We start from the raw sequence: 16,740 nt of genomic DNA, 5'->3' as shown, positions 1-16,740 counted from the left end.
TGTATAATTCCACTTAGATGAGGTACCTATAACTGTCAAATTCATAGGGTCATAAAGTAGAATGATGGTTGCTAGGGGCTGGAGAGAGGGAGAAATAGAGAGTTATTGTTTCATAAGTACAGAGTTTCAGTTTTGCAAGATGAAAAAACATTCTGTGGATGGATGGTGGTGATGGTAGCAAAATAATGTGAATGTACTTAATGCCACTCAACTGTCCTCTTTAAAATGGTAAGTTTTGTGTTACATATATCTAACACAATTTTAAAAAAATTAATGATTAAATCTTTCCATCAATTTTCAGAGAAAATTCCTCAATTCCTTTTTTACTATGTTTTAAAACGTTGGTACTACCTCTGGCTTATCTATTCCCTGATGCATCTAGAAGGCAGAAGGAGTGAACACAAAGCATACGAGCATCGATGAAATACTTTCACGATTCACTCGAGTCAGGCTTCATTTGGCAGCCTTGTGAGCACACAAATACTCATGGATGTGATTTTTGTTACACCAGATTTTCTAAAAATATATATATATATTTTTATGATGCTTTGGAAAGTAAAAATGCCACTTAAGAAACAAGTAAATCCAGTTATACAGTGCCCTTTCACCCACAGTTTAACAATCATTATATCAGGAAAGTTACTTTAATGGCTCTCAGTCATGTGAAGGTCAAAAATTTAATTTAAAGCAAGTTTAATTTCTGTAGGAAAAAAATATCACAAAGACTTTATGATAACTAGGATTGCCTGGAAATAAGCATTTAGGAACACAGCTATTACAGAATTTCCTATCTTTATACTAATTTAAAGTTTATAATACAACTTCAAGAACACGACTTCATCTATACCTCACAAGCCACTCCATAAGATAGGTTTTAATATTGTGAATTTTGAGGATGAGAACACACTTTAAGTGATTTGACCAAAATTACCTAGCTTCTAAGTGGCTGGAACCTAGGCCTATACATTCAAAGACATTCTTATATTTCCCTAACCCTTATATTTAGCTCTCTAGTGAAAGCCTTTATTGATCTGGAAACTGTCCCAAAGACAAAGAAACATCCACTGCGTGGGGGCCACGGGCCACGAAAAGGAGTGTGTGGAACAGCACAGTCACAATAGCACTGCGACTCTGCCTCCTCCTCTGGAAAATGAGGTATCACTTGACATACCTGCTAGTCAGTATAATTTCTAGGATCAAAGGAAATTATATGTGGAAACGTTTGAAAAGCATAAAATAAAGTGCTAAGTCATGAAAAGGCATGTTTGTCAGGAGACTTGGATTTCATGATTCTTATCAACAGGCTGGCTGAGTATGAAGGTAAGCAAGTATGCAAAACAAAACAAACCAACGAAAAAACCTGACTGGTGCCCAGAGAGGGCCGGGGGTAGTGACAGACTGGTTGCTTGGCAGACTGGACAAGGGGAGGAGGTGGGGGAGACAAACTTGCAGTTTGCTGAGGTACCAGAGACCCTAAACTCTCAGTCCTTTCCTCACTCAAGGCAGTTCAAGTCACTAAGGAAGGATATAGGGACCTTGGATAAAGAAACTATATAACCGAATGGTGCTATAGGCTGCACATCAAAAAATAAAATAATCAAAGACACAGTGGTAACATACCATGCTTAGCCCAAGTTCTGGGTACATGAAAGGCTGGAGAGGCTGGAGCTGAGCGATCTCCCAGTCTAGCTACTATGTTCATCCTGGGGTTTGGTGGCCGCTGACACAGTGGGCTGCGCCTGCATTTAGACACCCTCCAAGGACGGGTGGGAAGCCTGGCTGGGGCTTGGCAGAGGCACAGATGGAAGGCTGTGAAGCCAGCAGCCTGGTGTTTGGCAGTTGGGGACAGAAATGGAGAGTAGTGGAGCCAACAAAAGCCTCTCAGACTTAGGTTTTACTTCATTCACCTGATCTGCAAATATTCATTGAGTACCGATTCTCCCTGGCAGTGTTCTCAATACTGGCAATACAGTGATGAAGAAAGACAGCAATGTCCCTCCCTCAGGACACTGACGTTTTTGTAAATAAAGTCAATGAACAAATGAAAACAGACGATGCCCTGATAAATACAATGAAGAAAAAAAGCCAGGGGGGTGTGCCTGAGACTGCCTGTGAGACCAACATAGGCCTTTCTGAGAAGAGAATATTTAAACTGAGACCTCAGTGTCAATGACAGAAGGAACAGGGTGGGAGGAAAAGCTTTCCAGGTAGACCACCAGGAAGTGCAAAGGTCCTGAGGTGGGAACAAGCTAGGTCTACCAAAGGAAAGGCTGAGGGGGAGAATGCTGTGCACTGAGGTTAAAGGAGTTGCTGGGGCCAGATTAGTCAGGGCCTTGAAGGTTATGATAATACATCTGGATTTTTCACTCAGTGATATGGGGATTCACTGGAGTACAAAACAGTGATATGTCTGATTTATGTTTTCAACAGGTGAGTCTGGTCTGATAGATCAGAAAACAAATAAGATACACCTGGAATTAACAATTAGAATGTTCCATTTTAATAGAATTTCCATTAACACCCAAGAAGGGGTCATGGCTTAAGTTATTAAAATGCATACCAGTAGCACTTTGGCAGGAATCCACCAGAATGAGAGAAATATGGAGACTCGGGAGACAGAAAAGGTAATAAGGAAGGCAAGGACAGCCACCAGCTGGCTCTAGTGGCCCCCAAGCTCAGCTCCACAACCCTTCACAACTTATCTCTATCACCTGGAGCTGGTATCCTGCGCCACCTGGTACACGTGCCTGGCCCCTCACCCTTAATCCAGAGGGCTCCTGTGACAGCTGCAGAGAACAGCTACTTGCCTGTGGACCTTCATCCTCTGGCATGTGCCGAGAGGCCAGCCTTCCAGCCTCCACAGCCCCTGGGCTATCTAGGCAAGAGCAATGCAAGAACCTGAAGGGGTGTCAAAGGAAGAATGCCTCGATAATCCCCTTTTCTCATCTGATCTTGTAACTGCCGCGACAGGGACAAAACAGAGGGCAGTGGGACCCAGCTTGAGTTTGTAGCCCATACCTTTCCAGCCTTCTGCTTGAAACTGGCCTATGTACTGAGAGATTTGATCACTTTCTTCTCTTTTCTTTAACAACCTTTTCCATAAAGGATCATTCCTCAGCGGTTTTAGATATTTTTAACCTACATCCAGGTATGTTACACAATATGACCTGATCAAGGCAAGTTTATGCTTCCTCTTGAGAAGGGTCAACAAATTCCCTAAAGAAATAAAAACTGTTTTGGTATCCAAAGTACAGTCTGTCTTAGTAGGAAGAAGTATGAATAGCACAACCATTTCCCATCTTGGGGTAATCAATCAAATACCTTTAACATTTTGGGAAAAAAGAAAATCCAAGCAGATCCCATCAGTTTAAAACCAGGAATCAGTGGGTGTACAAATGGGAGAAAAGGAGAACTATCAGAAGCAAAATGACCACCAAGTACTTCTAAGGAGCTGGCACTATATGCTTTTTCACAGAGACTAATTAATAGAGATGAGAAAAGTGGCTTCTCTTTCTTACATCACACTTCTTCTCCCCTCAAAAGGATGGAGAGGACAGCAGGAAAAGAAATCTTTGGCATTCAGAAACTCCAAATGGAAAGCAGCAAATTATGTTTCAAGAACTGTTTCAATCAGAACACACTAACCATTTCTTACCTTGTTGGACTGCTTACTTACAAACCAGGGTATGGCAGACCTAAAGGGATGTTCAAATCCATGCAGTCCAACTTGATGAAGAGTCAAGACTGAGAGGTTTTCAGGTAGTGAAAGAGCCAGGAAGGGAACCCAGGTCTCCTCACTCATATTTCCTAACAACTTTCATTATGCATTTTTATATTATTAAAATAAAAGCACATTATAGGAAAATGGAAACTGGACAGGAAGTCACCCATTATCTAATCATCATACTGGGACCACTATCTGCATTTTGTTCCTTCTATCACATGCTTACAGTTCTCCCCCCATACTGTTATAACCATATTGGACTAATACAAAATTCATATCCTTTTCATGGAGTGTTTCAAACAACTCTCAAGAGGCCCTGGAAATAGCATCAAGCTGGTCAACCTTAGATCAGTTCTGTTTACCTACCTGGTGCCTCAGGTACTTGAAGAGGAATGAAAGGATCAGATACACTTAGAAGTGGGAGGCTAGAATCCACAGTCTGCCCACCCTTCTTTTTTTCAGCTAAAGTTGGTTGGAGGGCAAGGAAGGGTCAAGGAGAGAAAAGAAAGGGAGAGAGAGAGGGGAAAAAAGCAGAAAATATCAAGTAAATCTAGATGAATTTACCATCTGTTAATCCAACAGCTCAAATTACAGAACAAGTCTAAACTCAGAGGTAGAATAAAGAGGGATGAGTGGATATAATCCCGTGTAAAGGCAAAGTATTATGAGATGTATAATCTGGTGCTTGCACAGACTTCAAGATGCAATAAATAATAAAACTAGGATATTCATACATCTGAGATTCGACTTCTTCCTTATGTGGGGGCCCATGGTGATCTCTTTCAGAATTCTTATAGCAATTACTGTCCGCATTACACATTTTGGCGTGTAAACAAACATTGCCTATTTTGTAGTCTAGCACACATGCATAGGTACTTCCTATGTACCCAATATTCTCTTGAGCTTACAGTATCACCAAATGTCTAATATAGTACTAGGGAGACACACAGGAAAAGACAAATAGTTTTGTTGCCTTCTGCAAGGTTAGACAGCCCTTAATCCCTGGGCTACATCTAACATACTATTAGCACTCACTCTATATTTGGTAAATTTACAGATTTACACACATCTATTTACCCTATGGCATATCACAGTTTGAAGGGATTTTAAGATCTTCTAAGCACAATTTTCTTATTTTTCAGAAAAGAACATAAAGCCCAAAAGTTAAGAGATTAGCCAAAGGCCCACAAGCAGACTCAGGATCAAAACCCAGGTTTCCTTGTTTTTACTTTACAAGGCTCAGCAAATTTGATTTGATTTGACTTATTCAACAAATTCTTTATATTATATTTTACTATCCACTTTGTTCATTAAGTAAAATCATTTTGCCTTCTATAAAGTAGATTTTAAAAATACTTTTTATGCAGCCCTGGCTGGTGTGGCTCAGTGGATTGAATGCTGGCTTGCAAATCAAAGGGTTGCCAGTTCAATTCCCAGTCAGGGCACATGTCTGGGTTTCGGGCCAGGTTCCCAGTTGGGGTGCAAAAGGCAACCACACATTGCTGTTTCTCTCCCTCTCTTTCTCCCTCCCTTCCCCTCTCTAAAAATAAATAAAAGAATTTAAAAATACTTTTTATTTTCAAATAATTATGAAATCACAGGAAGTTGCTATACACTGAATCCTGTGAACCCTTCAAATAGCTTCCCTCCACGGTGAGATCTCCTACAACTGTAGTACAGTAGCACTGACCTGGAGTATTGAAGTTAACTAGACTTTCCCCAGTGCTTACATGCACTCAGCTGTCTGTGTGTATATATAATTACTTGCAGTTGGACGCCATGTACAGACGAGCATAAGCACCACCAGAGCAACACAGACACTTTCTCTCAAACAAAAGAGCACCCTTGTTGTGATCCTCTAGAGCCACACCCACTCCTAATTCCTATCCCTATCCCTTGGAATCCACAAATCTGATCTCAACCTCTATAAATCTGTCACTTAGAGAATGTTATTAAAGTGTGTTTTTTTTTTTTTCACTAAGCTTCCTTAAAGGAAGATGAAGGAAAAGGAAGGTAAAATCACTGCTTTCAAGTCTCTGAAATATTTTTAAATGAGACAATGAAATATATTTTAAAAAGAAAACAAATTATAAAACTAAATATACATTATAATTCATTTTTGGAAAAAACTATATGCATAAATAAAATTATGGACATAAATATTGTAAAATGTCAGCAATGCTTTCCTCTTGAAGTGGGGCCAAGAGTTCTTTTATCTTGCTTCTTTCGGCTTTTAGTCATTTTTCCAAATTTCACAAATGAATGTTTATAATTTCGCAACAGGAAAACGTTTTAAATAAAGAGGCACAATGTCAACTCTTAAACATCTATCTCTTATATATGGACACAGTTCACCAACATTTTTGCAGCTTTTGCCATAAAAATGTTTAAAACAACCTTTGTGCCACCCTCCCCAGCTCATTCTCACATTTCCTGATTATTCCTCCCTTCGTCAGTCAGAAGGTTTAAATCGTGTAACAGTCTGAGCTTGATCAGAAAACTTGTAGAAAATGGTACTATGCTATACCTCGTATGAATGAAGATACATTAATTTCTAGGATTTAAGTACAATTTTCTTTCATTTGGAAAGAAAGTATCATTAAAAAAAATTCACTCCACAAACAAAGAAGAAGGCAAAATACCAAATATTCATTAAAAAAGGCTGAATAAAATGAGGAAAATACAAAGAAGATTTTATAATGTTTGGGAAAGCTTAGTGTCACTGATTTACAAGATTCTTGAGATGTGGTTACTACTACAGCTTCTGAGCTGGGCTGCCCAGGTATAAATCTCTGTTCTGTCATTCTGCAGCTGTGGCTTTGGGCAGCTCACTTAACTTTTTGTTGGCTGTTGTGCGGATCACCTGAGATAATGTGAAGAAAATAAAAAAAGCATTTCTCCAGTGGGTTTAGCATATAGTATGTTTTTACTATATGCTTGCTGTATTAATGTAATAACTTTACTCAAATATGTGTTTTTATGGCTGGACCTTTAAGTCCCTTAAAAAAAATACTGCCATTTACAGATTACAAAGTAAGCACAAAGGGGGAGAAGAGGCAAAAGCAAAAGCAAAAACAACTAAAACAAAAACAAAGTTTATACAGATAAATAAACAACAAAACATAACCATGCATGCCAAGAGTTAGGCATGAAAACTGGGAGTAGATGGAAAATGATTAGGGACCTCTCTCTGTCTTTAACAATGGTGATTCTAGCCACTGGCTGGCGTGGCTCAGTTAGTTAAGCATTGTCCTGCAAGGCAAAAGATCACTGATTCGACTCCCAGTCAGGGCCTGGGCCAGGCTTACATGCCTAGTCTCCAGTTGGGGCACTAGGGAGAGGCAACTGATCAATGTTCTCTCTCTCACACATTGATGTTTCCTTCTCTCTCCTTTTCCCTTCCTACTGCTCTCTCTAAAAATAAAGACATCAAATCTTTAAACAAATGGTGAATCCATGCTTCTGGATGGATTCCAGAAAGCAACCCCTTTGATTTATTCAACAAATCTGTGCTGAGCCAAACACTGTACACTAAATGCTGGGATTCAGCAACAAAGGAGACTCTTCTAGAGTTATTTCTATGACCCCCTTTCCGAGGAAGCTTTATCCTACCCAGTAGGTCATCATTCTACCTCAAGTACAATAGTCCATTCTTTCTTTATAAATTTGGTTCATTTAGTCAACTATTAGCATATCAAACTTTAAGCACTTTAAACCAGACCAAAATATCAATAAATTAAAAAATTATATAAGCCAGACAATAAAAAATAACACAAAAATTTAACTATTTAATTCTATTTTTAAAATTTTTTTTAGTCTTATAGATTTTATTTATTTATCTTTAGAGAGAGGGGAGGGAGAGAAAAAGAGAAGGAGAAAAACATCAACGTGTGGCTGCCTCTCACCTGGCCCCCACTGGGGACCTGGCTCGCAACCCAGGCCTGTGCCCTGGCTGGGAATTGAACCAACAACCCTTTGGTTCAAAGGATGGTGCTCAACCCACTGAGCCACACCAGCCAGAGCTAGTCTTCATTTTTTGTTTCCTTACAAGGGAAACACACACTTGTTGAAAGCAATCCCAAAGGCATGGTACTCCCCAAAGATTTGGGTGGGGTGGGCATTTAATAAAGGGAGATGGGGAAAAGAGAATACTGGAATATATGTGAAACATTTATTCCTGGAGGTTTAATTAACCTTCCTCTCCATTCTCATGCTGGCTGAAAATCATCGTTACATTGGGAAAAAAATTCTAAATACTTTCATTATTTTTAAAAAAGAATTTAAAAAAATTTTACTATGTGTTCCTTCTGCTATTGACAAAGCAAACCTAAGAAAAACAGGGAACTATAGTCAAGAAGATAAAGGCAAAAGTTAAAGAATTAGGAGACAGAAAAACAGTGGATTGAATAAATCTAAAAATTGTCTTTCAAAGATATTAAAACAGCAAATCTCTACATAGAGTTATTAAGAGAAACACAAATACATACAAATAAAATAGATATATAAAGAAAATATTATAATTCTATTTTATTAAAAATTATAAAACTACAGATAATTTTCTAGGAAAATATCACTAAATTTGCCTCATTCATTGGCAGAAAACCTGAGGGAGGGAGTTCTGCTGGAGGAGCGGTGCCCCAGCTCCGCCACTCACTAGCTGTGCAATCCTGGAAAGAGACAAGTCTGTGCTTGCTCAGCACAACTGCAACTGATGCGAGGGTGATCCACCAACCTCAGCATTGCTGAGAGGGTCAAATGAGATAATACTCTTATAGGACAAATGACAAACTAGGGAAAATGTTCACAATGTATGATAGATGAGCTTCTACTAATTTACAAGAACAAAATGACCACAAAACATTTAAAAACGCGAGGGATACGAACAATACAAACCCCAAAAGAAATACAAATGGCCAGTAAACAATGTCCTTTGTCTATAATCTCTGAGCTGAGCTGGGTGAGAAAAGGAAGGAAAACTACCAACATTCACTATTTTTTTAAGAAAGATTTACTTATTTATTTTTAGAGAGGGAAGGGAAGGAGAAAGAGAGAGACAGACAGACAGACAGACAGACGACATCAATGTGCGGTTGCTGGGGGCCATGGCCTGCAACCCAGGCATGTACCCTGGCTGGGAATCAAACCTGCGATGCTTTGGTTCACAGCCTGTGCTCAATCCACTGAGCTACGCCAGCCAGGGCAACATTCACTATTTTAAAAAAAAATCCTTACTGGAGAATATATTTATTGATTTTAGACAGAGAGGAAGGGAGAGAATAAGAGGGAGAGAGGGAGAAACATTGATTGGTTGCCTCCTGTAAGCACCCCAACTGGGGATTGAACCCATAACCTAGGTATGTGCCCTGACCAAGGGGTTGAACCCACAACCTTTTGGTGGGATGATGCTCAATCAGCTGAGCCAGCCACCCAGCCAGGGCTTATCATTCATTATTGATTGAAATAAAATTTGCATAGGATTCTTGAAGGGCAATTTAGAAATATGCACCAAAAGCCTTAAAATATAATATCTTTTGATTGATCAAATAATGTCCTAGAAATTATGTTAAAGAAATTGTTAAAGTATATAAACAAAAATCTAGCTTCAATAATGTTTATATGGTGAAAAATTAGTGATAACCTAAATATTCATCAAAAGAAATATTAATTCTAATGTTACTATTCTTCTATAAAGAATCATGTTGTAGATTAGTATTTATTGACATAGAAAGCCACAAATTCCCATAGAATGTTTGCAAAATGAATAACAAACTAGATGACAGAAAGTCCCTCCATAATTCCTCATAGCAAAAGCTGCATTCACTGTATTATCACAATGCAGTTAAAATTTATGTGAAATAACTCTTGGGTAAAGAAGAAATCGAAACTGCAATTTAAAAACATCCATAAAATGAGAATGAATATGAGAATATTACATATCAAATATTATGGAATGACAGCCAAAGTTCTAACCAGAAATAAATTTATGATGTTAGAAAAACTAGTGACATACCTAAAGAAAGCAAGAAAAATATATAAAGTTAAAAGCAGAAATTAATCAATATAATTTAAAAGAGCAATTTTAGAAGTATATCAAATTCTGTTTCCTAAAAATATATTCAAAACCTCGTACCAATTGCTGAGGAATTTACATCAGTAAAACCCTAACATCAAATTAATGTTTAAAAAGAGGTACTTAGTTAAGATACTTTCTTTCCCGGTAAGCATGTATACACACAAAAAACCCCCACAGCTTAGCAGTCTCAATGTAGGATAGAACATCTAATGGTGAGAATTTTTCAAGTCATTTCAAAGAACCTACGCAATTACAAGAGATTAACAATGTGATGTTCCTCAAATTTAGAAATATTTGCTTATAACATGTCCATGAACTAAATAGAACAAATCTTATATTTTTCTGCCAGATCATCCTGTTACATTAATTGACAATGATTCTAGGCCTTTTTTAATCCCTATCTTTTTTTAGTTAGAAATCTTCTGAATAAAGGAAAATATGTTACCACAAGGATTTGAGGCTCAGTGGCATGTTGGAGTTGTCTGTGAAGTGGAAAACAGTGAGTTTGTGTTTCAGGTGTTCCATACTAACCGGTTCCAGCAGAAAATGAGGAAGCGGCAAAAGCATCACTTTGGGTTGGTTGAAAGCCTGGGATCAAACTCTCAGCTGAGCCTCCAAGTTTCTCAGGATGTTTGCCTGGAAGAACGAAACACCACTCAGTTCATTCCAGCAGAATCCCAGGACAACTCCCGAGGGCACTTTCTGAACTGACTTTTAGACATGACTCCTTTCTCACTGCATTATGGTGACACCTCAGTCATTCAGAAGTCCTTGAGGAGTCACTGCAGTAACTGAGAGAACAGCTGAGAAATGAAGGTTTTCAGAATCAAAGAGAGAGCACATCAGTTTTTGAGAGGCAAAGAGTTCTGAACATTGGCTGAAACACAATAAACTATACACTTAAAAATGATTAAGATGGTAATTTCTATGTTATGTGTATTTTACCAAACTAAAAAATAAATAACAGCAAAACAGGTGGCTAAAGCAAAGCCCCAAAGCTGAAGCACATTAGTCAGAGCAGAATGCCTCCAGCCCTCACTCAGTCTATTTATTGCTACATAATGAGTCTGATCATCTGTTTTCCGTGTTAGAAGCAGTTTAGGAGAGCAAATGAGAAGAAGGAGTGGTGGTGATGGCAGTAGTGAGAGGCTGTGAGGGAGAGGCACAGTGACAGCCGCTTAATGTGAAAGCCAACAGCTGAACAAGAGAGGCAGGAAATCATTAAAAATAGACACAAGAATTAAAAAAGCTTCGGCAGGTCACTTAATTGAGTGCAAAAATACTACAGTTTTCAATAGCCCTAAAGGTATTTTATAAACTAGACAGCAACTGGCACATATAATAATGAAATAATTTGGTGAGTCATCGAAGAAAATTAAATCCTATGCCTTGACTTCTGGCAAGATGGAGGAATAGGTGGACGCACCGTACCTCCTCGTACAACCAAGATTAGAAAACCAATAATTTACAACAATAATTTACTATCAGAATAACACCCAGATCCGGCAGAGGATTTATCTGAATGGAAGTCGGGTAGCCAAGAAGCTGAAGTAGACGCGTTCATCCGGACTGGTAGGAGAAGACGAGCCGGGCGGGCGCGGGGCTGGCTCGGGTCGGCAGCGCACGGAGGTCGGGGGAAGGTTTAGAGCAAAATCGGCACAAAAGCCATCCAGGGGCGCAAGAAGGCAGCGGTGATCCCTGAGTATGCAAGCTGCGGCTGGCAGACCCAGAGGGGGAGCGATTGTGGACCAGGGCAGAACTCGCGGCCCAGAAGCCCAGACAAGGGTCTGAGTCCAGGGGAACGGAACTACCACCATTGTTTTCTCCCACCCCGCTCCTGCCCCACCCCCACATATAACGTCACAATCTTGCGACTGGGGTGCCCAGCCCCGGTGAGCACCTAAGGCTCCGCCCCCCACCGTACCATGAGCAACCAGACCGAAAAAAAAAAGGAGAGACAGGGGGAAAAAAAAATATGTTTTCAACAGAGCAGATCAGTCCCCCAGGACTCATCCTTTTGAGCGACCAAGAATTAGCCAATCTATCAGATGCACAGTTCAAAACACTGGTGATCAGAAAGCTCACAGAACTGGTTGATTTTGGACGAAATTTAGATGAAAGAATGCAGATTACCATAAAACAGATGCAGGAAGACACGCGGAGGAGAGCCAATAGTGAAAGGAAGGAATATGAGTCTCAAAACAATACAGTGGACCAGAAGGAAGATAGAATCAACCAAACACGAAAGCATGATGAAATAAGAATTCAAAAAATTGAGGAAAAGATTAAGAGCATCCAAGACACCTTTAAACGTTCCAATATCCGAATTATAGGGGTACCAGAATCAGAAGGGGAAAAGCAACAGATTGAGCACGTATTTGAACAAATAATAAAGGAGAACTTCCCCAATCTGGCAAAGGGAACAGTCTTCCAAGAAATCCAAGAAGCTCAGAGAGCCCCAAAGAAGTTGGACCCAAGAAGAAACACACCAAGGCACATCATAATTACATTAGCCAAGGTAAAAATGAAGGAGAGAATCCTAGAAGCAGCAAGAGGTAAGGGGACAGTAACCTACAAAGGAGTTCCCATCAGACTGTCAGCTGATTTCTCCAAAGAGACCTTACAGGCAAGAAGGGGCTGGAAAGAAATATTCCAAGTCATGAAAGACAAGGACCTACATCCCAGATTGCTCTATCCAGCAAAGCTCTCATTTAGAATGGAAGGGCAGATAAAGTGCTTCTCAGATAAGGTCAAGTTAAAGGAGTTCATCATCACCAAGCCCTTATTTTATGAAATGCTAAAGGGACTTATCTAAGAAAAGAAGATAAAGAAAAGACATGTATAGTAAAAGGACAGCAAACTCACAATTATTAACAACCACACCTAAAGCAAAACCAAAAGAAACGAAGTAAACAATTAGAACAGGAACAGAACCACAGAAATGGAGGGCACATGGAGGGTTAGCAGCAGGGGGGTGGGAGGAGGAGAGAGGGGGAAAAGGTATAGAGAATAAGTAGCATAGAATGTAGGTTGAAAATAGATAGGGGGAGGGCAAGAATAGTACGGGAAATGTAGAAACTAAAGAACTCGTAAGTATGACACATGGACATGAACTAAAGGGGGAAATGTGGGTGGGAGGGGGGTACAGGGTGGAGGAGAGAGAAGGGGGAAATGGGACAATTGTAATAGCATAATCAATAAAATACATTAAAAAAAAAGAAAAAAAATCCTATGCCTTATCTTCTGTTTGAAAAGTCAAGAAAGCAATACAAAATTTTAAAAGACACCTATAAAATAATAGTTAAAGCTAAAATGTTTGCCCAAAATTCTCTCAGTTCTGATCATTCCTTTAACCTGCATTCTTGTCTACACGGAGATACTTTTCTTTTTTAAAAAAAGATTTTATTTACTCATTTTTAGAAAGTGTGGAAAGGAGAAAGAAAGAGAGGTAGAGAAATATCAGTGTGTGAGAGAAACACTGATGGGTTGCCTCTTGGCCTGCAGCCCAGGCATGTGCCCTGACCAGGAATCAAACCAACGACTCTTTGGCTCACAGGCCAGCACTCAATTCACTGAGCCACACCAGGCAGGGCTGAGAAACTTTCAAACTGTATCATATTGTAGAATTTTCCCAGAATCTGTGTTGTTGTTTTCCAAAGTATGTGTGTGTCTCCAGTCTTCCAAATTAGACTGTGGGTTTGCAGGTAGAAATGGCATCTATTTATTTGATCTTCTCAACAGTAATATATTAAATAGAACTCTGAACATAGTCTAGCACGCAAGAGGCAATCACACATTGATGCTTCTCTCCTCTCACTCCCTTCCCCTGTCTAAAAGTAAGTAAATAAAATCCTTAAAAGATAAATAAGGACATAATTTTTGAAAAATCAAATCCAGGAGGGACCCATATTTTTATGTGTCCTATAAAAAATCCTATATTTTCACCTGCATGTCCCTCTGGAGTTAAGGTTCAAGGCTCGCAAAGACTCCAATCACTCACCTTCCCCAAGTTTGGCAAAGTCCTTGTTTAGCAGTTCTTCAGCTGTGAGTTTGGAGAAATTGTCATCATCAAAGGGATTCCACGTAGAACCTTCTGAAGGATTATAAACATTTTGCTGGGAGGTCCGAGGAGAACCTGATGGAGTGGTGGTTGCAGACCTAGGTAGGTTCCCACCCCCACGAAATAAAAAAATATGTAAAAGTTGAAAAGGGTCAACCTATTTTATCTTTGTTTCAAGATCAAATTCTCTTCTGAATCAAACCATTATTTTCCACAGTGGTTTTCTAAAAGGGCTTTCTGCAGCAACTGGAAAGTTTCCACAGACCCCCTGCCACTGTATAAAATAAATGTCTCCATTTCCGTCATGATTCACTCTCTCCCTCTACTTTAATCTCTTGCTTAGATTTTCTGGCCTTGTCTTCAAGTCCTTTCAATTCAAGATCCCAAAGCAACCTATTCTTAGGCTTGTACATCTTATTGTGCCCATTGTAACTCACAATAACAGATCCAGAGGGCTGGGACAGATGCCTGTTCAAGCTGCCTCCCATCTGTTGGATCTAGCATGCACAAAACTAAGAGCCACCATCAGTGGTCACCGCCACAGTTAGAGAAATAAAGACAGTTACCACTATCTCGTGCTTCTAAGTATCATCACCTACTTTTATTCTAAGTCTCTCTTGATGCCCTTTCCAATTTAGCTAACGAGTTAAACATTTTTAACTTTAGAGTGCATAGTTCCAAGAAAGCTGAGGGCCTGAAATTTCATTTACTCCACAATCACTCAATGCAATTTACTTTGGTTCAGGCACAGAGCCAGTCACTAGATTTACAGAGGTTGACTGAGATATAATCCTTGTCTTGGAGGAACTCTAAGGCTAGGTCAGCTAGACATACTCATATAGACATACACATAAATAATGATAATGCAATGTGATACATGCACAACAAAATTATAAATGACACCAGAGGAAGGGTCAAAGAAAAGGTAACCTCTGGCACAGATCTAGATGAATAAATAAGCATTTCCTTGGTGGACAAGGAGGACAGTGCAATTAAGGGAGATGGCATAGGAAGAAAAAAGCACTCATGAAGCTAGAAAATGACAAGTCCACTGATACCGTCCAATAGGCTTTGGTCTGTTAGCCAATGAGTATGGGTATTATCCCACAGGCTATGGGGAGCCAATGATTTTCAGCATGAAAACTTGGTCAGATCAAGAATTTAGAAAGTACTCTGTAAAGCATGGAATAGAAAAGCATAGAATGAAAAAATGGAAACAGTGAGGCAAGTAGGAAATTATTTCTTAAGATAGTATGGTTTACGCATTATAGGAAAGTTCAGTTTCTTATTAAACACAAAAGCACAGACACAAATTGCATATACATCTACACAAATCTACATACATATGCACAGAATCACACAGCAACAGCCAACGGCAGACTTTGCCCACAAAGACAGAAGAATAAAGGAGAAGCATCACATACTTGGACTTATTGAGACTGGCCTCAGCTGCAGCTGCCTGGAGCAGCTGGGTTGATTTGCTGGCAGGGACCCCAAAGACTGCACTGTGGGTCACATCACTGAGAATCCGCCTGTGTCCAGCACGCTGGGTCTTGGGGGACGATGGAGGAGTGAGAGATCCAAGTTTCTGTCCTTGGACGGCAGGAGGTGGGGTTGTCTGAACTGTTGGCTGTTGTCTTACTGAGGCTTGAATCTGCTGGGAAGAGAGATGGAAAATGTTCGAAAACAAAGGCAAAAGGTAAAACAAATAGATAAACATAACCAAAATGCCACATGAGAGCTAAAATAGAACTCAAATGGCTGAGTTTTTCAATAAAACCCAGAAAGAAAAAACAAAAACCAAAAAACTAGGCCTTGACAACCTACCCTGTAAGTTTGGGACTGATACCAACATGGTATTTATCTGGTACTTACACGTATGAAGAGGGACTCCCAAAGAACTCTGGAATTTATTTGTAAAAAATGGTGTATTTATTCTTACATGTTTAAACTTCAATCACCTTCAAAGTTCTCTCCATTTGATGTAATACACCTATCAAGGCATTTTTCAACTGCTCAAAACAGCTTCTAAACTTGTCAATTTTGATGCCTTTTAGTGTTTCTGACTTTTTTTGTTTTCCTTCTTCCACATTGTCAAAACTTTTCCCTTTGAGGATTTTTTTCATCCAGAGAAACAAAAAGAAAGTTGATCTGGGTGAGACTGGGTGAACAGGGATGGTGGGCACAGGGGTCATGCTGTTTTTGGTCAAAAACTGCTAAACACTCAGTGCTTATATTAAGCACTTACTAATAACATATTAATTAAGTGGCCATAAATATCTATGGCATATGGCCATGTTCCTTTGCAGATTACTGCTCTAAGATGGCTGCAGTGTATACTTTACATTCACTCACTTGCTTCTCTAGACAAGTCCTGCCAAGGGTCATTGGAGAAAAAGATGGTCAGAAGTGGGAAGCTCTCTGGCCCCTGGCACAAGCATGTTCTGCTCCAGTTCCCTCTCCATCCTATTAACCAACTACCACTCATCAAAGTGCTCAAAGCATTTTTCATCCAAGGAACATGGAGAAGATACATAATTCATTCCCAAGAGAATGGGTACTTTTGTCCTGGGATAGCGGAAAGAACTTCATGAGAAGTGTGGTCAGTGGCAGTCGATCATGTCATCCCCCTGGATGGACACCTGTTATTACTGTCATCCTGAACACAGATCAGGATTCTTTGTGCTTGTCCCTGCTCTGCTGCTCTCAGGTAATGACCTTCCAGGCTGGGACTCAGTTTCCAGGTCCATAAAATGAGGGGACTGGACTAGATAATTAAGATCTCAACTAGCTACATCATACAATAATTTTTTAAAGACTCTTTTTCACTTAACAAGAGGAACTTCATCTCTTGTTAAAAACACAGAGAGTAGCTCTACCTCA

General features: G+C 39.6%; 1 protein-coding gene across 1 annotated transcript in view; it reads right to left on the bottom strand.

Moving 5' to 3' along the window:
• The window catches only part of AAK1 (AP2 associated kinase 1), a 173,069-nt gene that overhangs the window by 31,939 nt on the left and 124,390 nt on the right, over positions 1 to 16,740 (bottom strand). Inside the window, 4 exon segments of the mRNA XM_036028129.1 lie at positions 4,091 to 4,186; positions 10,329 to 10,433; positions 13,798 to 13,955; positions 15,282 to 15,511. Of these exon segments, the coding sequence (XP_035884022.1) occupies positions 4,091 to 4,186; positions 10,329 to 10,433; positions 13,798 to 13,955; positions 15,282 to 15,511 (589 nt within the window).

The sequence above is a fragment of the Phyllostomus discolor genome, chromosome 6 (genome assembly GCF_004126475.2).
Source record: "Phyllostomus discolor isolate MPI-MPIP mPhyDis1 chromosome 6, mPhyDis1.pri.v3, whole genome shotgun sequence".
NCBI classification, from domain to species: domain Eukaryota; kingdom Metazoa; phylum Chordata; class Mammalia; order Chiroptera; family Phyllostomidae; genus Phyllostomus; species Phyllostomus discolor.
The sequence above is the reverse complement of the archived record's forward strand: the minus strand, read 5'-3'. Positions and strand labels throughout refer to the sequence as shown.